Source organism: Theropithecus gelada, chromosome 14 (genome assembly GCF_003255815.1).
Source record: "Theropithecus gelada isolate Dixy chromosome 14, Tgel_1.0, whole genome shotgun sequence".
NCBI classification, from domain to species: Eukaryota; Metazoa; Chordata; class Mammalia; order Primates; family Cercopithecidae; genus Theropithecus; species Theropithecus gelada.
The window spans coordinates 117,681,530-117,705,354 of NC_037682.1; the positions used below are offsets into that span (position 1 = coordinate 117,681,530).

Sequence of the window (23,825 nt, forward strand, 5' to 3'; positions counted from 1 at the left end):
GCAGCCCCAGCCAAGACCCCTCATGGGGTCATTACGGGGATCGAAATAAACATGAAACACCGCACAAAGCAGGTTTTTGTTGAGTGCAAAGCATCCTACGTCATGACGCATGAAACTTGTGTTGTGTGCAATGAATCAAGCCCTGGTTTCTCCAGCTCTAAGCAGAAGCCACCGGATGCCTGCTCGCCTGGGGAAGCCTGCACCACTGCACTCACAGTAGACGTCAACCGTGCGGCTGAGGTTGGTGCTGCCCAGGGCGTTGGTCACCTCGCAGGAGACAGGCTCTGAGAAGTACGTGTAGTCCACTGTGGTCCTGTACACCTCTCCAGATGCCTCCTTGATGATCTGGCCCCGCTTGGCCCACCTGCAACAAAGGCCAGGGGCTGATGTGGGCCTTGAGTGGCAAGGCCAACCCTCTGGGAGCTGGATGCATCCATCCCATGGGAAAATGAAGCCTGGGGTGGGCGGCAAGTTGTGGGGGTCCTATGGGGTCCCTCGAGGGGAATCTTCACAGAGGGGCTTCTTCAAGGGCTCAGAAGGAGTTGGTTTTGCTCCCACCCAGGCAGTTGTGAAGGTGGCGGGCTTTGGTTTGTGGTCACCAGGCAGTCAGTGGCACTCAACAAGTGGGTTATTCTGGAGGGGGTGAGTGGATTACTCAGCTGGTCAGCCCATCTGCTGGCTAGATGATGGAAAATCCAACTGTCGGTGGGCAGACAGCTGACTGTCCTGCTCTGAACTGGATCATGGGCCCCTTTGGAAAAGAAGGAGGCCAAGTCCTTGACCTCAAAGGCCAGGGTCAAATGGAGCACACCCCTACATGCATGCTCATACGTGTGCACGAGCATGCACACACACACACTGACAAGGCGAGAAGCTGTAGGAGAGGTATGCCATAGGGGTTCCATCTCCCATCCAAACAGTGGAATACTAATACCCATCAGTGAGCGAGTGGCCCTGGCTGCCCCTCTTTCCTCTCGAGCAGCTCTCAGCTCTCCTGTCCTGTCCTGCCTCCTGCCTCCATGGGGTTCTGCATGGTGCCTCCTCACCCCAGAAAGTCCTCCCAGTTTCCCCAGATGACACTTGCTCTTCTTCCTGCCTGGCCTCTGCCCTTTCAGCCTGGCTTTGCTCCTCTGAGGCAGTGGCTCCATCAGCACTGGATTGGTGAGGGGATGTGAGTCTTAAGGCTCTTTTGTCGGCCAATCGGTACCATACAATAAGGGAGGACAAGAGGCCTCTGACTTGCTTTGGATCTGGTTCTGGGGCAGTGACCCCTCTGTTGGACCAGTGACCCAGCAGCCTGCTGTGTGCAGGAAGCACTGGAGCCTCACAGGGGTGTATATGTGTACACATGTATGTGTGTGCACGTGTGTGTGCAGGTGTGCATATGAAAGTGCATGTGCGAGTGTGCATGTGTGTGCATGTGCATGTGTGTGTGCATGTGTGAATGTGTCCATGTGCACGTGTGCATTCGTGAGTATGTGCATGTGTGAGTGTGGGCATTGTGTGTCCATGTGCATGTGTGCATGTGTATGTGCATGTGTGTGGGGGTATGTGTGAGTGTGTGCATATGTGTCCGTGTGTGTGCATGTGTGAGCATGTGCATATGTAAGCATGTGCATGTGTGCATGTGTGTCTCTGTGTGTGCATGCGTGAGTGTGTGCATGTGTGTGTCCGTGTGTGCATGTGTGTGCATGTGTGAGTGTGTACATGTGTCCGTGCGTACATGTGTGAGCATGTGCATGTGTGTATATGTGTGTCCGTGTGTGTGCATGTGTGAGCGTGTGCATGTGTAAGCATGTGCATGTGTGCATGTGTGTCCATGTGAGTGTGTCCATGTGTAAGCGTGTGCATGTGTGTCCGCGTATGTGAGTGTGTCCATGTGTGTGTGCATGTGTGAATGTGTTCATGTGCATGTGTGCATGTGAGTGTGTGCATGTGTGTCCATGTGCATGTATACATGTGTGTGTCCATGTACATGTGTGTATGTGTGAGCGTGTGCATGTGAGAGTGTGGATATGTGGGTGTGTGCATGTGTGGGCGTGTGCATGTGTGAGCGTGTGCATGTGCATATGCATGTGAAGTTGGGGGCTTCCTTACGGATCTCCAGGGAAAGAGTTCTCCGTTTCCCCTGGTTTAATCCTATTCTGGCCAACATTCTGTTTTTGAAACCACGGAACTTCTCTTCAGGCTCCTCCCATTGCAGGTGAGGTGTCTTTCGGGGAGTTTGTCTTTCCAGAGTTGCAGCGGCTCGTTGCCTCCAGAAGCGTCGCCCCGCAGCCTCTGCTCCCTGGAACTGCAGTGTCTCTGCCCCCTGCTTTGCCTCCCCTTTATCTTATTCCTGGAGTCTTTCCTGGCACCACAGATGCCGTCTCCTGCCCTTCCCTCCATTAGCTTCTTGCCTCCGTCTGGCCCATCCAGCCCCGAGAGACGGCTGTTTCTCGGCATCACACAGAACACCTAGGCTGGCACCACGCAGTTGTTATTGCAAATTAATATTGGGTAATTATTAAGAACACAATTAATAATAACAATTGTAGTTTAACAACAGAGCAAACCATAGCTCCCTTAGAGCTTAAGGAGCTTCCCAGTAAGCTATTATGTGTTACTCATGTGTCGTTTCAATTTCTAACTTTAATTTAATGACCAGACTTAAGAGTCAAGCCGGCCCCTGCCTGCGGCAAATGAATTCAGTTCCAGGCACAGCTGGGGAAGTGTGTCCAGCCCTGCAGTTCCTTCCACCCTGCTGAGGCGAGGGGGCCAGGTGGTGGATGCAGCGGGAGGCCAGCCGGGTAGCTGGCTGAGCTGGGAGGACAGGGATCCCCGGCTGCTCACAGCTCTGGGTGCCGGGCTGGGGCTGGAGGGTTTGGGCGCAGGTGATTGGGCCAAGCATGCGTCTTCCTCAGGGCTTCCTGGAGAAGACTCAACTCTCTCCTCTCCTTTCCTTCCAGGGCCCCTCACCAGGAGCATCATGGAGGGTGGAAGCCCCACCTGCTTGGCCCCAAGTTAGCAGAACTGCTGCTGGCTCCAGGCGCCAAGGTTCCCTGCCCTCCCTGTCCTCTCCTCTCATGGTGAGGGAGCCGGAGAAGGAAGAGGAAGGGGCCCACTGTGGGGGCTGGGTCTTCAGGAGCCCAAGCCAGGCCTTCTGGGGAGGTGCCTCCGCAGCCGACAGAGCCCCCAGCTCACATCTCGCCCAGCCAGTCTTTCTTCCCCTTCTGCATTGAAAAACCCTCTGAGGGGTCCCTGCCAAAAACACAGACACTCAAACCACTGCATCCACGCAGTTGGCCAAGGATCCAGGCCAAGAGCTAAAGAGCAAGTCCCGCCCCACCCTCTTTGTGCCTCTTCTGATTTTGGTGCAGTTTCTTCTTCCCTGTCCTTTCTCTTCGTCTCCTCCCCTTTCCCCAGCTACCTCCCCCAACTCACTGTTGCTTCCCCACCTCTCCCAGCCCCTCTGAAAGTGGAGTCAATTTAAGCCTCTCCCAATCAATGTCTAATTTGGTCTGAACAAATGTAAGATGATTATTTATATCACAGAATCAGGGGACCCAGCATGTCACAGCAGCCAGGTTGTCCTCAAATAGCCCAAAGTTTCATCTCTGGTGGGGGGGCCACATCCCGCTATCTGCTGGGATAGCTGAGACTCTCAGAGGAAAGGGCCCCAAAGCACTTTGGGCTCCTGGTCCCTGGGAGCATCTGCAGTGACACCCTCATGCCACTCAGGCCTCCTTCCCAGACACGGGGACGGAGGAGGGCGTTCTCTCTAGTTTCAGAGATGACAGCCTCTTAGTGAGAGCAGGGAGGAAGTTATCAAGATGAATGAAAGTAAAGAAACAAAGATTCCTGTAATCTTGTCAGTTAGTTGGGAAAAATCAATGTACTTATGTGATGAGATTTGCTTATGACTTGCTTCTTGGATCCCAACATTGTATCTGAACACCTGGCTGCTTGGTGAGACCTTGCTGGAGTGAAGGGGCTGAGCGAGTGTGGGTGGGTGCAGGCGCCCACCACCTCCCTTCTCCATGGCCCCTCCACCTCCTCCCTTCCCAGGCCACTCCAGCTCTCTGGCATTAACCTGGTGGCCGGAAGGCTCCCTGAGAGCCTCTGGAGTCCTGGAGGGAGATGACCCCTCAGTGAGGTGTTTTCAGGGCCCTTCACTAATCAGAAGGCCATGAGGGAAGGTGACCAGTAAGAACTAGAGAGTCTCTGCAGGGCACCCTGCGCTCCCAGCCTCTCAGCTCCTGCTTGGCATCGGACGGGCTGGCTGTGATACTGTGAGCTCCAGAGGAGTATGAAAGGGAGGACCCACAGGCCACCTGTAGCCCAGGGAAACCTGCATGTTCTCTGCTTATTCATTAACTTTTCAGCTTGCAAAAAGCAAACTTCGGAATTACAGAAAAGTTGCAAGAATAGTCCCATTAACTGCCACCCTCCCATCGCCCAGATTCACCAGTCGTTAACATTTTCTCACACGTGCTTTGCAGTGACCTCTCTTCTCCTCCCACCTTCTTCTCCTTCCTATTATTGCTGTTCTGCTTTTGTGAGGTTGGTGACTCTGGGAATCGGGCCCAGCACTTGGTTTCCTGGGTGTTTGCTCAACCTTTCTGGGTCAGTAGGCAGGTGTGTGTGGGGGGAGGCAGGCCTGGGGGGGGAGGGGTCAGGTCCCAGGGCGTGCAGCCCTGCTGTCCGCCCAGCCCACCCATCACTAGGTCCCCAGGTGACCGGAGCCTGGCAGTGAGGGGAAATGAAAGTTGAAAGTTGTGTGTCCTGGTCTCTGGGGCACCCAACAGGCATTCTAAGGGCGGCTGTGAGGGTAAATCGGGTGCTTACGGGGCGGTCTGTGAGTGTGAAGGGCTGCCCTGGGAAACTAGCATGACAGGTATTTTCTGGGCATGTTGTACCTGGTGTTTAGGGACCAGAAGCAGAGACCTGGGAGCAGACAGAGGAGAGAAGCTGAACTTGTACAGAGGAACCCAGGCCTGGCAGGTGCGGCGTGGACGCCCAGGGCCAGGAAGTCTCATCGGGCTCCTCTCCTGTATCTTCAGTGGCTTCTGAATAGATGCCAGACCACAGCCAAACCAGACTGAATAGATGCCCCCTGGACCTGGCTGGATCCACATGATTCCAGGGAGCTTGGAGTCCTTGGCTCAGAAGGGACCCTGGAGGTCACCTGATCTTCTGACTCCAGTCAAGCGAATGGTTAAATTGGACAGGACAGTTGGATTCATCCTATTTTAAAATATCCTTGGAGATAGGGACTGTGTGCTCTGCCTCTGTCTGGGTTTCTGACTCCAGTGCTGCTTAATTGTGCACTCTGCAGGGAGCACCTCCTCATGTCCAACCTGAATCCCTGGCTGTCCCTGTGGCCCATTGCCTTCCATTCTGCCCACTGGGGCCACACTGCCTCTTGTCTTCCCTGTTCTCCACTCCCCCAGGCCAGCTTATTTCCTAGGCTGGGACCATTAGTATCATTGGCCTTTGCAGATGCTGCATCTTAATGACCCAGATCAACGGCAGAGGTGACACCTGGGCTCCACCCCCAAGCCTGGTCTGGTGGAAAGAGATCAGGCTGAGTCAGGGCCATGGCACGTTCCACATGGCACCCAAAAGGAGGTGAGTCTGCCCTTGAGTGCCTCCAAGGTTGCTTAGTCTCCGAGAGTCCTGTGCAGTGACAGTGCCCAGGCAGAAGGGCGCCCAGAGGAGCAGCCCTGTGTGTTTACTGCATCAGTCAGACACATTTAAGGACTATCTGGTTTATGCCATGTGCTGTGCCGCATGCTGAGAGCCATCAGTGACTAAATTGCAGTTCCTGCCTTCATGAAGCTCTGTCACAAGGCAGAAACAAGTTAAAAAAAAAAACAACAAAAAACAGGGATGCTTTGGCCGGGCGCCGTGGCTCACACCTGTAATCCCAGCAGTTTGGGAGGCCGAGGCGGGGGTATCACGAGATCGAGATCGAGATCAGGAGATGGAGACCATCCTGGCTAACATGGTGAAACCCCGTCTCTACTAAAAATACAAAAAAAAAAAAAAAAAAATTAGCCGGGCGCGGTGGTGGGCGCCTGTAGTCACAGCTACTCGGGAGCCTGAGGCAGGAGAATGGCGTGAACCCAGGAGAGAGAGCTTGCAGTGAGCCGAGATCATGCCACTGTGCTCCAGCCTGGGCGACAGAGTGAGACTCCGTCTCAAAACAAAAACAAAAACACACACACACAAAAAACAAAAAAAACCAAACAGTGATGCTTTTATCCATGTTGTGAGCAAGAGACACACAGGGGCCATGAGCATGTGTGATCCCGGATGCTCACTGGACCGGGCTGGGGCCCAGACATCCTGACCCACCCAGGTGAACCAGTTTGATGGGCACAAGACTAGAACGGAGGTTCTGATCTTGCTGCTTCTCCTGGTTGTTCTTTTTTTTTTTTCTCCTGAGCCTTTCCCACGTTTGGAGTGTGGGATAAACACACTGTTTAAATAGATAAACAGGCTATTCAGGCAGAAGGCGTGAGTCCTGCTTCCTCCAGTGGAAGAGGGCACGTGCATGCACAGAGGAGAGGACGGGTCCACCCGGCCACCAGGCAGCCGGGTGCAAGGGGAAGGGAAGAAGGCTACTGGACACGCGATGTGGACCAGGCACACACTGCGGCCATGCTAAGGACCCTAAGTGACATCCCACCTGAGAGGCATAGGGGTGGGGGCCAGTGGCCAGGCCGGGCCTCCTCAGCAGTGACTCTCACCTGTACTGGGTGACAGCTGGGTTGGCCTTTGCAGAGCAGTGGAAAGTCACGACGTTGTCCTCCAGCACTGGCTGTGGCTCCACCGAGAGGTTGACCAGTGGGGGGTCTGCAGGGAGAGGGCAGTCACTTGTAGACCGGAGAAAGAATGGGGGCAGGGAGATCCTGGGTGACTTGGAGGGTAGAGCCAGAGACTCCACCACCCAGGAACCCTCAGAGCAGCCACCACCCTGGTGGTCTCCAGGAAGTTGGGGGCTCCATGGGAGGTGCCTGCTTCAGACAGTCCTGGAAGTGGGATCAGGGCTCCCCCGTGGACTTGGGGCCTGGTGTTGACACGAACCCCAAGCCAGGAAGCCTCAGCCTTGGGTCCAGGGGTTTCCCATCCTCCAACTTTCGGGCAGAACAAAATACTCCAGGAAGGAGAAATGGGAAGAGGGGTGCAGGGCAGAGAGGGGCGGGTGGACACTCAGCCTCACTTCAGTGCAAACTGTCTTTGAAATGTCTGTTTATTATCTCTTTTCCGTAAAGGTTCTGGGGCATTTGTTAACTTGAAAGCGGCATTTACACCCTTTCATCAGCCTAATCATCTCCACTCAGTCCTGGCTGGTGGCCCACGGCCTCAGCTCCCCAGGCTGGGGCTTGCTTTCTCATTTGACATGATAAGAAGCCAGGCTCTGAAGTGCTAAATGGTGGGAGGGGGAGGAGACAGAAAGTCAGAGAGAGAAAAAGTCAGGGGGACAGGAACCAGAGACACAGAGACACACAGAGAGATCTGTACAGAAGGGACCGGAGGCTGACAGTGAGACATGTACACAGAGGAGAGACATGGAGACCACAGAGGAAGAGAGATTGTGTGTGTGTGTGTATGTATCTGTGTGTGCATGCGTGTGTATATGTGTGTATGCATGTGTGCATGTGGGTATGCATGCGTGTGTGTGTGTGTGTGTGTGTGTGTGTAGAGAGAGAGAGAGAGAGAGAGAGAGACAAAGATGAGGAAGTGACAGGGACAGAGAGAGACATAGGCTGAGAGACAGAAAGACACACACATAGAAATTGAGAAGTGCAGAGAAAGGGTGAGAAATAGAGACAGAAATCTAGAGAAGCAGAGAGCAGAGTGATGGAGAGATGGAGAGACTGACCTGTTTGCAGAGACTGTGAGTCAGACAAGGATTTCAGACCAAAAGCAGAAAAGGCCACAGAGACCCAGCACACAGGGCCCAACAATGATGGTGTCAGAGAGAAAGACCAAGTGAAACAACGAGGAAAAGGAGGAGCAGACACTGCAGGACAGAAAGATGGAAACAACTCGAGAGGGCTACAGTAGAGAGGCAGAGAGGTGGGAATGGCTTCCGTCAGCCTGGCCCTGCCCAGCTCAGGGGCAGCTGGCTCTGGACCCTCTCCAGAGGCTGGTGTCACCCCCACTGCTGGGCTCCCGGTGGCCCCCAGGCCTCAGCACCCCTGGGGCATCCACACACCGAGGGAGGGGGGATGATGGGCCAGTTCCCATCCTTCTTCCCTGTCATGGCCCAGATGTCTGGCTGAGTTGAGTGGGCAGCCCAGGACCTGGTCCCCATGGACAGGCTGGGCCCTGGGCCGCATCTTCTGGGTCAGTCCCCACCAACAAGCAGAGCAAATTGCAGGAAAGTCACGAGGACTTCCAGGGGTCCAGCCCATTTCCAGAAGAAGTAAAGAAGCCAGTTTCTCAGAGGCAATGAGGAAAAATGCTGGTCTCTCTGGGTCCCCATGGGGGCACCACAAAGGGACCAGTTGGCCCAGTTGGTCTGGGCTCTGGTTGGGACTACGGTGGGGTCCTGACACCCTCAGAGAGTCATACACTCAGCCTATCCGCTGCAGACCGAGCCGGCCTTACCCTGGAGCTGGGATCACATAACTGCTCAGCCGCCCTCTGCCTGCTGGTGCCCAAGAGGAACCTGCCTCCCCGCCTAGTGCCAGGCACAGGAGCTGGCCTGGGAGATGGCCCCAGGGGCTGCACTGGTATCTGCCGGCACTGGGAAGAGAGCTCTGTTTTCTGAGTAGCAGGTGGCTGACTGTGCTGGGCAGCCTGTTCTCCCACATTTTCCCCAGTTCCAGACGGGGGACCACAAATCCAGGACACGTCTGCTCCTGGTGCGGCCGGCCTGCCTGCCTTTCGTGGGGAATTACAAGGGAAGTGAGGGTATTTCTGTGATCTCGATCCCAGTTTTAAGGCGTAATTCAAGTGGTCACAAAGATGGAGTGACAAGGAATAGCCACAAGAACTCTCCTCCCACCCCCAGAACCCCCTGGCCTCTCCTCGAAGTTGCACCCTACCTTCCAGGGCAAGGCTGAATCAGGAGCCCCAGCCCTCTTTCCGTGCAAGGCTGACTGGCTGAGCTGGGCATCCGTGAGACCCTACGTAGCGAACATGACACCCAGAGGGGAGCCTGCAGTTCGCCATGGGCTGGAGAAGCAGCGGAGGCAGAGGCACTTGGGAACTGCCACCTGGATCCAAACGCATGGCCGGCCCATGCCCTCGCATTATGAAGGCCAACGCTGGGAGGTGAGTACCTACCTCAAGTCTGGTTTGAAGAGGTGAGTGCCAGTCCCATAGACTCGAGGGACCTGTCAGAGAACTTGGGGGGCTGTTCCAGGAGGCCCTTCCCTCACCTGGGGGTCCTTTCTAAAGTGATGAGGTCTGAGAGGCAGGGAGGTGGGGCACACACCTGCTGTAGGACCTTCCTGCTGCCCGATGCCTCGTCACACCCCTGCCATGATCAGCTCACTGTGAGGCCTCTCTCCTGCACTTTCCCTTCCTCTTAGCATCGTCTTTGGTGATCACCTGCCCTGAAGCGATTCACAAGGGTTCCACACTCACTGGCCTTATCTGCACCTCCACCCCAAGACCAGAGGTGCCCAAGCTTCTCTCTCCACTTCTGCTGGTGTACAGAATATAAATTTTCAGGAGTCTGCCAAGCTCCAGAGGTATAAATAGTTTATGTCATATCCAACTATTAAACATGATTTTAATCCCACTTGTGATGTCGGCAGCGTAACTTGCAGGAGGGCAGCATTGATGTAGCTGGTGGAACTGAGATCACATAGAACAGATGTTACAGCTGAGAGTCTGTTAGTGTTTCTATCCACCCGTGTGTGCGTGTGTGTGTGTGTTTTCAGAGGAAGTAGTACACGGAGGAGAGGGTGGGAAAAGAGAGAATCTTCATGACTCAGTGATTTTATAGCACATTCATTTGAAACTTGGCAGCTGGACACAGAGTCCAGATGTGGGGAGGCTTTGGGGGTGTTAAGCTTTCTCTCCCATTACTCAATCTGAGGGCTTTGTCTTCCGTTGGGTAACATATGAAGACCAAGAGAAACAAACAACAAATGTGCTTTTGCTGAGTTTGGATGCTTCTTGGTCGACGGAGAAAATGAGCAGGTTCGCAAAGGCAGCTCTGATGCAGCCCATGGTGTCCTTAGTAAACAGTTGGATGTTGACCGAATGAACAAATGAATAAATGGAGGAGGAGCTGGAGCAGGAGGAGGGGGAAGGAGGGAGGGAGCGGGTGGACACTGTGTGCTTTGCTTGGCAAGCACATAGAAGCACCTTCAGGCTAGGGGCAGTGAGTGTGGGGACACATGGATGAAGATCCCTTCCTGTTAGGGCTGTGGGGACACCTGATGAGGGGCGCCACTCACCTCTGGCTCTGTGTCCTGACAGCAGCTGATAGGTGTGGGGCATTCACAATGTGTCAGACACTGCGCTAGGGGCTTGACAGGAAGGATTTCATTTAATCCTCGCTGCAACCTTAGGAGGTGAGCATGATTACTTCCATGTACAGAGGAGGAAACCGGGGCACAAGGAGGTTAACTAACCGGGTCAGTGCCTCTCAGTAAGTGGCAGAGAGTTCAAAGCAGGAAGAATGCTGTGGCCTTCACCACTATTACCACTATTACTGGTAGTACTACTACCCAGTACTGCCTTGGATGAGGCTGGTCTGGGAAACTGGGCTGCTGGGCTCCAAGTGTCACTCTGACTTCATTCCGATGCCTCCAAAGGTGGCTGAGAGATCCTTGGAAAGGAAGCCAGAAAGGGCCCAGAGGCCTGGCAAGACCCAGTGTCCTCCTGGATGCAGACTGTCACCTGTGCCCTGGTGAACGATCCTCTGTGGGCCTGAGTGCAGAAGGCCGGGCAGGCTGTGGTTAGGAGGGCGAGTTTCCCGCTGCCTGGAGAGGTTCTCCTGGGGTAAACGGATGGTGGCCTGGAGCAGGAAACACTGCTTCTTCCCACCTCTCCCTGCCAGGACCTACGCTGCTGTCGCAGGGGGCCAGCTAGATTGTCGCTTTTGTACAGGAGTCTGTAACATTTTGTACAGGCTTCCTGACCAGGTTGGGGATGGGCTGGGGAAGAAGGGAGTGGGGTGGTGGTGGCGGTGAATCGAATGGCAGCCTGGAAGTAGGAAGCCTGGATGCTCTGTGTCTCCTGCCCTCTCCCCTTCCTGATTTGGATTGCATCTGGACAGAGAGCTCTGATCCATGGCTAGTCCTAGGGCAAGAAGGGGCCTTGGATGTCATTTGGCCAAATCAGAGAAGGAACCAGAGTCCCCAGGGGTGATGTGAGAGGCGTGGGCCCAGCCCGCCCGTGGGTGGTGGAGTCGTCCTGGACGCTGGACTGCTGGCCTCGCAGCACCTCACCTCTTCCAGCAGTGGGGCTTACTGCTCCATGCCGACTGCTCACCACACAGGGGGAGGTGGTGCTCAGACCCAGGACCCAGGTCAGGGCCAGGGCCAGTGGAGGGAAGAGCCGAGGGTCAGAGATTAAGCAGGCCTTGCCTCCTTAATTTTCAGGGCCAGCCTTCCTTGCATTTTGTGCCCTGGGGCCTCGTTCCATCACCGTAGCTCTAGGCTTGGCCGGAGCTCTGCTGCCCTGGATCCTTGTGAATGAGGACTGCAAGAAGGCTCCTTGGTAAGGGGTGTGTCAGGGGTTGTGGGGGGGACAGAGATATTTGTTAATAGCTGGTGGCAAGACAGTGAAGATAAAGTGCCCTCCTGCCTCAAGAACTCAGCCTTTGTGTGTGGGTGCCTTGAGCCTACCTGAGGTTTTCAACCCTTTCTTCTGCCCTCTGGAATCTAAATGGTGTCTGTCGGGATTCTAGACACTGGCTGGGAACTTCTGCTCTCTAGCTGCCAAGATGAACTCTCAGAACCCTAAGACCTGAACCCCATCTCTGGACTCTAGGTCCTTGGAGAGCCACTCAGAGCCCAGAATCCAGAAGGCTTAGATGAATCAGGGCTGTTAGGAAGTGTTTTTAAATGCACTTGCCTTAAAATGAATAAAAGGCTAAGGAGGACACGAATGCCAGCTTGCAGCTCCAGCCTTGTAATTCAGAGCCCAAGCCAGAAGCAGCCACCAGCTTGCAGTGGCATTACGCTTGGCGGCAGGGAGGGGATCTCGAAGGACAGAAGTCCACTTTTGAGTCCCGACCCTTTAAACTGAACTAATCCAGTCCTGAGAGGAAGGCCACTGGAACACCTTGCTGAGCTCCTCTTGGTTCTGGGGCTGGCGGGCACCTTAGGGAGACTTTTAGGAGACCTTCAGGGGTCTCTGTTGGGTGGTTTTGGGATGCGATGCTGGTGGAAGCCTAAAGCATCATAATTGTCAATATCAATCCTAACACGGTCCACGGAGGGCTGGCTGTGCAGGAGTGTGGAGAGGACGTTACCACGGTGGGCTCTGGGAAGCTATGCTGCCTGCATTTGAAACATAAGTGGCCTTGGGCAAGTTAATCACCCTTTTGGTGCCTCAGTTTCCCACAGTAGGGACCACAGTCACACCTTCTCCAAACAGTTGTTGAAAAGATTAAATCAGGCCAGGCACGGTGGCTTACACCTGTAATCCCAGTACTTTGGGAGTCCAAGGCAGGAGGATCACTTGAGGTAAGGAGTTCGAGACCAGCTTAACAGGGTGAAACCCTATCTCTACTAAAGATACAAAAACTAGCTGGGTGTAGTGATGGATGCCTGTAATCCCAGCTATTCAGGAGGCTGAGGCAGGAGAATCGCTTGAACCTCGGCAGCGGAGGTTGCAGTGAGCTGAGATTGCTCCACTACACTCCAGCCTGGGCAACAGAGCGAGACTCTGTCTCAAAAGAATAAAACAAAAGATTAAATGAGATAATACATGTAGATTTCCTTCCTCATATCCCCTTGATCGACCCTTCCATGAGAGTGGCCAGTGCACCCACCCGAGAGCACAGCACCGCTTGCCGATTCTGGAGCCTGAGGACCCTTCAAATATCAGCATCTCCACTCAGACTTCGTCTCCAACAGAGGGGCCACCGGCTAGGCCAGCAGGGGTAGCAGCTGACCGTATTTATTGGTGTGAAAGTCCCACCTTGTACAGGTGTTGAAATGTGGCCTGAAGATGTCCTTTGCAAAAGACCCTCATCTATGAGGTTGCATCTCATGACAGTAAGGAAGACAAGATGGTCCTTCCTGTCCGTACCTACAAGCTGCCGATCCACAGGGCTGCCTGACCCATTGCCTGCCATCAGATGGGCCAGGCTATAAGCAGGGTTGCTGGGTGTTTCACCCTGGGCGTGGCAGGGCTGGGTTGGGGGAGGGGGTGGGTACTCACGCTGGATGTCAATGGTGACCGACGTCTCCTTTCCTCCGGGGATGGCTTTGTTGGTGGCACGGCACACGATGCTCTGGCCATTTTCCACGTCACCAGGGGAAATGAAGAGGGTGCTGACGATGCTCTCCCGCTTGCCATCCCGAAGCAGAGTCTTGGGAGAAGGGGAGAGGGGAGAGGGGAGAGAAAGCTCCATGTCATTTGGCTGGGGTGGCCAGCCTGGGTTGGGGGTGAACAAGCACTGGCTTAGACAGAAGGGGGAGCTGAGGATGGAGGGGTTCAGCTCAGGAGACCTAGGCTGCCAATGTCTCCGTAGAGCTCGGGGGTTACCCTTGGCTCCCTGGCCTGGGTGAGTGCTGGGCTGTGGAAGGAAAAAGGAACTAGGCAGTTTTCCATCATGTGAAAATTAGCTTGGATTCACATGCTAAAAGCACGAAATAAATCAGGATAGGCTTCATGGAAACCAGGCTTGGGGGGGTCCCATGTTGAAATGAACTCTCATTTGTTTTGCCTCTGGTGCCTGAGTGAGTCTCAGGCTCTGTAGGACACAAGGAGATGGTTTGCAACCAGCAGGGACTGTGGCCCCTGAGCAGGGACAGTCTGCAGAGGGGGCACAGTTTGGGGAATGGGAGTCAGAGTGGGAGGGGACATGGGCAGAATCAGTGCACATCAACTTTTTGATTATTTGCCTATGTAAATCCTTTCAACTTTCCAAAGGGTTTCACTCCCTGATCTCATTAGAGCCTCAATCAAACCACAGGTGGGACAGACACCATCATCTCCCATTGGATAGGGGAGAAAATAGGTGGGCTAGACAGAGGCTGTGGAGTTTGACCAAACTCACACTTCGAGTTGGTCCTGAAATAAGTACTAGGCTCTTACAGGAGGTTGAATGGTGTCATCTCCAAATTATTTTCTACCTGGAATCTCAGCATATGACCTTATTTGGGAATAGGGTCCTTGCAGTTTAGTCAAGCAATTAGTAATTAGTTAAGGCTCTTGAGATGAGGTCATACTGGATTCAGAGTGAGCCTTAAACCCAATGACTGGTGTCTTTGGAAGAAGAGAAGACAGTCTGCGGGGCGTGGAGGCTCATGCCTGTAATCCCAGCACTTTGGGAGGCCGAGGTGGGAGGATTGCTTGAGCCTAGGACTTGGAGACCAGCCTGGGCAACATAGGAAGACCGTGTCTCTACAAAAAGAAAAAAAAAAAAAAGAAAAGAAAAACAGAAAGAAAAAAATTAAAAAAGAAAATTAGCCAGGCGTGGTGGCTCGTGCCTGTAGTCCCAGCTACTTGGGAGGCTAAGGTAAGAGGATCACTTGATCCCTGCAGTGAGCCGAGGTTGTGCCACTGTACTCCAGCCAGGGCCACAGAGTGAGACCCTGCCTCAGAAGAAGAAGAAAAAGGAGAAGGAGAAAGAGAAAGAGAAAGAGAAGGAGAAAGAGAAGAGGAGGAGGAGAAGAGGGGGATGAGGAGAAGACAGAGAGACACAGAGGAGGCCAGGTGAAGTTGGAGGCAGAGATTGGAGGGATGCTGCCACAAGCCAAGCAATGCCAGGAGCCACCAGGAGCTGGAAGAGGCAAGGACGGATTTTCCCCTGGAGCCTTTGGAGGGGCATAGCCCTGCTGACACTGTGATTCCAGACTTGTTGGCTTCTACAACTGTGCGATAATTGATTTCTGTTGTGTTAAGCACCGAATTGTGGTGCTTTGTAATGGCAGCCCTGGGAAGCAAACCCATCTTAACTGCTGGTGTCCCATCTTCCCAGGTCATTGCTTTACTCTACTGGGCCACAATGTCATTCCGAAGCTACTTCCCCATTGTGGCTGCTACCTCTTTCCCTCTCCTGTTCCTCTTTGCAGCTACTTCCCCATCACTTTGGGGCCCACTAAGTCAGGTGCACTCCGGGGAGGGTGTGCTGAGTGTGGGGGCGTGCACTTCCAGATTGGGATTGGAGTCTGGTCAGTATGCAAAGGCTTCTGGTACTAGGAGGTACCAGGAAGGGACTTCACTACGGGTGCAGTCCTGTTTCCCCCTGACTGGAGCCAGGGAGTAGATGAACAGACCACTCCTCCCTCAAAACCTCCCATAAAGTGACAATGGCAGTGTCTCTAATTCTTATGAGGGCCCGGGAAGAGAGCAGCATTATCTTTGATTAGCCAAAGAGAAACCTGAGTTCCAGGTGAGCCAGGAACTTGCTGGGTGGAGCTAGGATTTGCACTTAAGAATGGGTGAACCCTGAGCCACACCCTCTGCCGCAGCTCCCGGGGTGCTGGAGGGTGGGTACCGTGCTCTTGGCAGGACAGGTGGGAACAGTTAGGGCCACAGGGAGAAACCTGTAGGTGCCTGGAACCCCACATTCTGGGTCCTTAATTCAGTGCAGTTTTTCTCAATGTGGGGCAAACCTCATGGCCTCAGGAGAACAGGGCCAGAGCCTCTATCTAGAACAGCACATCTTGCTGGAGGCAAAGCCAGACTGTGACATTCTAGAGAGCCACGCGGTACAGCTGCAGGCCTGGGACTCAGGGTGCCAGCCACAGCCCTGGGCAGAGGGGCTGGAGGAGAGTGATGTGGCCAGATGCAGCAAGCCGGGGGCAGGACCAGTGGCACAGCAGGTGAGAGCCTTCGATCTGTCCCGGGGCTGGCAAAATCGGGCAGAGGAGTGAAGTTGAACCCCAAGCCTAAGCCCGGGCGGTGAGGAAGCAGCAGCCGGCACCGCTTTACCACCCTGGCTTGGGCTCCTCAGCAGACCTCACCAAGTCTATAAATAGCCAAGTGATAATAAGAACAATTTCCTGGCTGAAACTAAGACTTTGGGTAGGGTGAGCAGAGGCGGGAGGTGGTGAAGAGCGGGTCGGTATTGTTCTCTTCTCCTCTACTGTTCCGTTGTGCTAACAAGGGACATTTACATAAGCTTGACTCTGCCAGGAAAGCTTCCAATGGATGGGCTCTAGGAGGTGGGTGCCAGCGGGAGGGGAGTGAGGGGCCCCAGCTCTAATTAGGCCCTCTGACTGCTCTCCCTCCTCCCTGCACCCAGTGTGCTCCTCCGCCGCGGAATGATGATTAATGACATATTTACTTTGTCCGGGCGTGTGCTTTTCTGGGAAATAAAAATTCTGGTTCAAGTTGTTTGTTCCACCTAATTAGAGAAAAAGGGAGATGTGTTCATTAAACAAAAGGAGGGCGAGGGGAAGGCGTGTGCCCCAGCACCAGCACCCTCTCTGTCCCTGTGGAAGGCCCCAGCACCTCCTGGGCCCCCAGCTCACGGGGGACCCCAGACCCCATGTGGCAGGTGTCCCAGGGAGGAAGGCTGGGTCTGCCAGCTCCACTACAGGATGACTGAGGGGAGGAAGGTGGGAGAGAGCCGGGGGGCCAAGGGGGAAGGCTGGAGGGAGCCCTGCATCTGAAGGGCAGGGCGGGATGCGGAGGGGTGCGGGGGGTCTGCACCCTCGGGTTTCTCTTGCCCTCATTCCTTTCTGATCTCACTTCTCCTTTCTTGTTTCTTTGCTTCATTCCTTTTCAGAAATGAATCTCCCCTAGTCATCACTTTTCTCATACACAAATGGAGCCTCTGGACTTTGCAGCCTTGAAGGTACTGTCCAGGTGAACATTCTGTCATCCACAGGTTCTAGCTGCAGCTCCGCTCTGCCCCTCCCTTCTCTGCTTCCCTTCACCGAGCTTGGCTCTGGGGACACGCCATGGGCACTGAGCCCCCCACCTCCTGCTTCAGGCAGTTTCATGGGTTGCAGGTGAGCTCCGGAAGGAAGTGAATCATTCATGGTGGACCACTTGCTTTAGGGACCACCACCTCCAAGGCCTCCCTCCAGTATGGTGAGCACTAATGTGCTGCCAGTCCCCAGGTCACCCAGTCACCATGTGACTGCCATGGTGACTCCCGACGATCCCCAAGGGTTCCCGAGGACCCAGCCCCTGTGTGCGCAGATAGGGACCAGGGCCAGGTTTATAGACGGTGTGTGTCCAGGAATGAGCGTGCTGGGGCACACACCCCCATGGGTATGTGTGCATACCTGTTTTTGTCTGTGGGTGTTCATGGGCCTCTGTCCACTGACAGCTGTGACTGTGCAGGGCCCCAGGTTCTCTCTGGACACTGCCTGCTCAGGTGTTGCTTCAGGGCTGTGCACACACCCTCACTGCCCCTCCCTAAGGGCAGGGATTTGGCATTCACCTCTCTAGTTTCCCACCGCTGGCCTGGGAGGCTGGTCTTCCCAGGTGTGGTGGTACACAGGGTACCCCATCCCGTGGTTTTCCTGCTTGGGTGGCAGTGGCTGGCCACTCTGCTCTTTCCAAAGCCCCCAGGGCCTCTGCTGGTCAGTGGAGAGCCAGGCCGAGCACTCAGAGATGGGCGGGCTGGAGGGCAGGCAGAGAGTGGGGACCCAAGCACTGGTGCTCAATGTGGGATGCTCACTGATATACAAACAGCCTGGAAAGGCCGAGAGCAGGCCTGATCGCTTGGCAACAAGGCCGCCTCGCTTCTCCCCCCTACTCACCTTCCCCACCTGCTGGGTCCCCTTTAAAAAAAAAATCATCACTCTGCTTCCCCTTTTGATAGCTGCTTGGGGCTCCATGTGGGCTGGTTGCCACCTGGATTGAATAAGGGTATGTGGGCCAGGTGCAAGATGCACAGTGCTGTTTGCCCCAGTCCCTGCATCCAGCCTTGAGGCCAGAGGCCAGAGGGGTGCCCTTCACAGAGAAGGCCAGGATGAGCCTCGGCCACACCCAGTAGACTCTTGGCCCCTAAGCTGGGCAGATAGGTGGAGGGTGATGGGGTGAGTGATCAGGGAAGGGGTGCCCAGTGGAGGAGGAGGGCCTGTGCATGTGGACACTTATCCCTTTCCTGAGTGGGGTGTCCAGAGCTCCTCTTAGCAAAGGTGGTAAAAGGCGAGGCCAGTGGTCCTGGTGGTGGGGGTAGAGGGCAGGGCAAGGGGCTCCAAGTAGACACGGACACGACTGTGCGTGCTAAGACCACGCAACCCTCCTGCCTGGCAGGAAGCTGCTCTTAGGAAGGGTTCTCTCTGGGCTCAGCCTGTCCTCTCACTGTTCTGTAACCCATCCTTCCTCCCCGGCTGTGTGGACTTGTGGGCTTTCCAGAAGAAAGAATGTGGCCTCCACTCTGGTGCTGGGCCCTCAGAAGTACGAGGAACAGGGGAGGAACCCACTGTCCCCAGACGGCCCAGGGTTGAGTCTCCAGGAAGAAGCTTGGAGGGGCCTTTCCCTGCTCCGTGCCTCTGCCGCTGACACCCCCGGGAGCCTACAGTGGGTACTGCCCAAGGCCCCATCCGGCAGTGTGGCTCGCCCGGCACCCTGGGGGCTGTGACAGTGGCCTGTTAAGGAGAAGCATGGCCAGTCTGTGCTGGGGGAGGGGCTGAGTGCTTCCTCTGCTGCCCTTCCTCCTGGGGAAGGGGCCAGGTGCCCTCCAGGGATGAGGCTCATCCCTCCCCTACTGGTCCCATGGTGGAGTCACAGAGAGGACGGTCGGTGAGCAACCCAGAAACTTTGAGAACAGGCCTGGTATTTTATGAAATAGCTGTATGACCCCTGGGGCGGGGGACTGGGGTTCCCCCTGTGGGACAGGAGCCAATAATAGTAGCTCACATTTATCCAGCCCTTACTGCTGCCCTTGACAGGGTACTTCCGATACATAATTTCTTGTAAGTCACTCTGTAACCCTGATAGACATCTGTGATCATTACCATTGCATTTTGTAGCTGGGGAAACTGAGGCAGAGGGTGACTCACCATGTTATGTTATGGATCCTAGGTTTGAGCCGGGCCTTCAGAACCATGTGGCCATCCTAACTATGACACTGATGTCTGCATACGAGAAACACAAGGTCCACAGCAGCGCGGACCTTGCAGCCGTGTGGATCCAGTGAGGGAGTGACAATCCCAACAGCCATGCTTGTTGCAAGCTCGCTCTGTGCCAGGCGTGTTTCTCATTCAGTCCTCACAAGCACCCCTTGAAGCGGGTGCTGCTGTCCTTCCCACTGTATGGCAAGGACAGGGAGGCACAGCAAGGTTAGGTCACACAGCTGGAAAGTAGCAGAGCCCGGATCCGAATTCAGGCTGCCGGCTCCTGAGCCCTAATCATCCACCATGTGGACAGCCACTGAGGGCGTCAGACCCGACAGCAGCCAGGGCTGCCCTGTGGGGTCTTTTCTGGGGTTCTTGGAGGCTGCTTGATTTTGTGTGTGCTCCCAGCTTCTCTCTCTCTCTGCGGCTGATGCTCCGGCCCCTCCTCATATGTAGCCTCTCTGGGGAAGTCAGGAGTGCTGCTGGCCTATGGCAGGGCTCCTTGCAGCCCTGGGGGATGAGGGGGTGGGCTGGGCCCCTGGGAGGGGAAGCAGAGGGGTTGGCTTGGACAGCCCCTAGAGCCTGCTCCATAGGAGCCCCGGACTGTGCACCCTGCTGGGTGTACTCCACGTCACAGGCTTGTAGCTTCTCCATGCCCAGCACAGAGCCCTGTGCCCGGGGAAGCTCCACTGACGTGTGCTGGCTCTGCTGGTCACCCCTTTGGTCTCCGTGAGAACCACTGAGCATAGGGTGGACAGTTAGGATGGTGGATGACCATAGTTTGGAGGAGAGGCCCAGAGAAATGAAGGGACACAGGGCCTCTTCCCATGCTCATGTCTAGGGACACATTGAGGGTCTCAGGCCTCTGCTGCTCCCTGGACAAGCCAAAGAGGGGCAGGAGACCATCTGAGGTGACTGTCCCCTGAGGAATCTGTTTCCCTTCCGGAGTGTCTGATCCAATACCTTCATTTTGCAGATGAGGAAACAGAGGCCAAGGGAGGGGGTTGTCTGAAGTTATGCAGTGGAACCTGGAACCCAGGCCTGGGGCTGCCTGGCGCTGCTGTTGACGTCACAGGCCCAGGAGCATGGACGGGGTCCCCCGCCCTGCTGTGCAGAAGCACGGCACCAGGCTCTCCGAGGGGCCTTCATGATGTAGACAAGGACGACATACTGAGCTCAAGGTGATCCCGGGACAGGTCCAGCAGAGTGACCCTGACCTCTCTCTCCACCTGATGGTGTGTGTCCTCTGCAGGACATTGACCCTGCCAGGGGCCAGGCTGGCCTATCTTCAGGGAGGGATGGGACAGGCGCTCAGACTGGAAGGAAAGCCCCTGTCCTTCCTTTTCATTCTCCTCTGGACAACCCTCCCTCTGTGTCTTATCCTTGTATTATATAACACGACGCGGTGGCTCCAGCCCAGGACAGAAGGGAGGGGTTTGTCTTCCAAGAGGCGGCCACCTCACCCCTGGACTTGTGTCTGAGGGAAGGAGTTTGCCCTGGGTTCTGGAACCAGGTGCTGGGTGCTTGATCAGCAGCCCTGGAGTGACTTCGTGGCAGGTGGTCAGGTTGGGACAGGAAGGACACACCCTCAGAGCAGGGACGGGCTTGTCTCACATCCTCCTCAGATGGCCAAGGTGCTGGTTATCTTTTCAGGACTGCTGAGAGGACTGGTGGGTGGCGGGGACCAGGCCGTGTACCTCCCCAGTCTCTGAGTCTAAGGAAAACCTCAGAGCTGGGGCGAGAAGGCGTTCTGGAGGCTGGGCCCCCAGTTGCAGAGCTTGGGGGGTCGGCTTGTCCTGGGAGGAGCATGGGCAAGGGCAGAGGCCGGGGCGTCAGGAGGTTATGGTTCCAGGCCTGGCACTGCCCACTCCACCACTGAGAAGGACAGCCACTTCCCCACTAGGCCTCAATTTTCTAGCTGCAGACAAAAGAGGTTGGCCCAGCTATCCTGTAAGGCCTCGTTCATCTTAAAGGCTCTGCAGTACAGTAACCCCATCTGGGACTCTATGCAGTTTTGTTCAGTGGAGTTTGGTGGGGGCTGTTTAAAAATGTATCTGAAATTTTGTGTTTTTTCAGGTAGAGGGAGACCAACAGATCAGGAGACAACTGCTGTTGAAAAGACAGTTTGCGGCTGGGCACGGTGGTTCACTCCTGTAATCACAGCACTTTAGGAGGCCGAGGCAGGCGGATCACCTGAGGTTGGGAGTTTGAGACCAGCCTAACCAACATGGAGTAACCCCATCTCTTCTAAAAATACAAAAAAAGAAAAAAAATTAGCTGGGCGTGATGGCACGTGCCTGTAACCCCAGCTACTCCGGAGGCTGAGGCAGGAGAACCCAGGAGGCAGACGTTGCGGTGAGCCGAGATCACGCCACTGCACTCCAGCCTGGGCAACAAGAGCGAAACTGTCTCAAAATTAAAAAAAAAAAAAGAAAAAAAGACAGTTTGCTACTCCTGTTTCCCAGAGGAAGGGGAGGCCCCAGGGTCAATGGGGGCCGGGGTGGGAGGTGTGGGGAGAGTATGGGCAGAGCCCCTGCTGTGGCTTGCTTTCTTAGGAAGGATTGGTGAGGCAGGGTTGGTGGCTCAGCAGGCTTAGGATCGGATAGCTTGAATAATTTCCCTGGGCCCTGAGCTGTAGGGGTGGTCTGATGTGTGGCCCTGGGGAGATTTAGGGTAGGGGCATAACTTCCTGGACTATAGAGCCTGATGACAAAGGCTGTGGGGGCCTGGGCTCCGGATTGGTTGGTCTGCTTTGATACAAAGCATGCTTGCTGTCTCTAGGAATTAGCTTACCCTGGTCCTTCCCTGGGTCTGCGAGGCCCCAGATGTCAAAGCATCATAAAATACACAACATTTTAAAGACACAATACGGGGGCCAGTTCAGGGTGCTTCCAGCCCTTGGTATCGTGTGTGAATTAGAGGCAAGCACCCCTGTTGGTAGACACAGCAGGGCAAGGGCTGTTGGGCAAGGGATTATGGGCTGGATTTCAGCCCTCCCTGGCCCCTGAGCCAGGCACCTTGGAAATGGTGGAGCCTAAACAGCTTCACCTGGCAGCCCTGGAAAGTGGCCAGGTTTAGCAAATAAAATACAGGATACTCAGTTAAATGTGAATTTCAGATATATAATGACTATTTTCTTTAGTATAAGTATGGCTTGTATGTCCCATGCAGTATTTGGAAGATATTTATATTAAAAAGTTATTATTTTTCTCAAACTCAAATTTAACTGGGCATCTGTCGTAGCCCAGTTGGGCTGCTATAACAAGACACCATAAACTGGATGGCTGAGAAACCACAGAAATTTATGTCTCACTGTTCTGCAGGCCGGGAAGTCCAAGATCAAGGCAGATTTGTTTTCTTTTTTTTTTTTTTTTTTTTTTTTTTTTTTTTTTTTTTTTTTTTGAGACGGAGTCTCGCGCTGTGTCGCCCAGGCTGGAGTGCAGTGGCGCGATCTCGGCTCACTGCAAGCTCCGCCTCCCGGGTTCACGCCATTCTCCTGCCTCAGCCTCCCGAGTAGCTGGGACTACAGGCGCCCGCCGCCTCGCCCGGCTAATTTTTTGCATTTTTTTTTTAGTAGAGACGGGGTTTCACCGTGTTAGCCAGGATGGTCTCGATCTCCTGACCTCGTGATCCACCCGCCTCGGCCTCCCAAAGTGCTAGGATTACAGGCGTGAGCCACCGCGCCCGGCCGGCAGATTTGTTTTCTATTGAGGGACAGACACCTGGTTCATAGATGCCCTCTTCTCACTGTGTCCTCACAATGTGGAAGGGACAAGGGGTCTCCCTCAGGCCTCTTTTTTGTAAGGGCACTGATCCCATTTATGAGGCTCCACCCCCATGACCTAATCATCTAGTAAAGTCCCCACCTCCTAATACCTAGGGGTTAGGATCTCGACATAGGAATTTTGGAAGCCACAAACATTCAGACTGTGATTGCATCCTGCGTCTTATCTGCACCCCTAGACCCTGGCCACTACTGTGCCTGAGTCTCCTCATCTGACCATGGTCTATTGTTAGGGTCTTCCCCAGCAGTTACCCTAGGACACACACAGAGAGAGAGACAGAGCGTGCGCACAAGTCAGATAAAGGGATGGACACACACACAAATGAGTAGGAGAACCACAGCATGAGCGAGAAAAAGTGACACAGAGTGAGAGCGCAAAGAAAGATACAGGGAGACAAAGAGTGAGAGAAACCAAAAGGGACAGGAGAGAGGGACAGCTGCAGAGACACAGGGGAGCTGGTTCCCTCCCCATTCAGACCCCACTATCCCTGTCTCTACCTAACCCCTCAGTCCCTCTCCCCAGCCCCCACCATCCCCCTCTCTACCTAACCCCCACAGCCCCTCCCAACCAGCCCCCACCATGCCCCTCTCTACCTAATCCCCCAGCTCCTCCCAACCAGCCCCCACCATCCTCCTCTCTACCTAACCACCCACCCCCTCCCAACCAGCCCCCACCATCCTCCTCTCTACCTAACCCCCCAGCCCCTCCCAACCAGCCCCCACCATCCTCCTCTCTACCTAACCCCCCAGCCCCTCCCAACCAGCCCCCACCATCCTCCTCTCTACCTAACCCCCCAGCCCCTCCCAACCAGCCCCCACCATCCTCCTCTCTACCTAACCCCCCAGCCCCTCCCAACCAGCCCCCACCATCCTCCTCTCTACCTAACCCC

The 23,825-nt window shown here is 54.9% G+C and overlaps 1 protein-coding gene across 2 annotated transcripts in view; it reads right to left on the reverse strand.

Moving 5' to 3' along the window:
- The window catches only part of KIRREL3 (kirre like nephrin family adhesion molecule 3), a 575,536-nt gene that overhangs the window by 25,109 nt on the left and 526,602 nt on the right, over positions 1 to 23,825 (reverse strand). For both annotated transcript variants that reach the window (XM_025356122.1, XM_025356121.1), the window contains exons 6-8: positions 13,345 to 13,495; positions 6,735 to 6,840; positions 216 to 364 (exon numbers count right to left, since the gene is read on the reverse strand). In XM_025356122.1, coding sequence (XP_025211907.1) covers positions 216 to 364; positions 6,735 to 6,840; positions 13,345 to 13,495 — 406 coding nt within the window. The remainder of the gene's footprint in view (positions 1 to 215; positions 365 to 6,734; positions 6,841 to 13,344; positions 13,496 to 23,825) is intronic.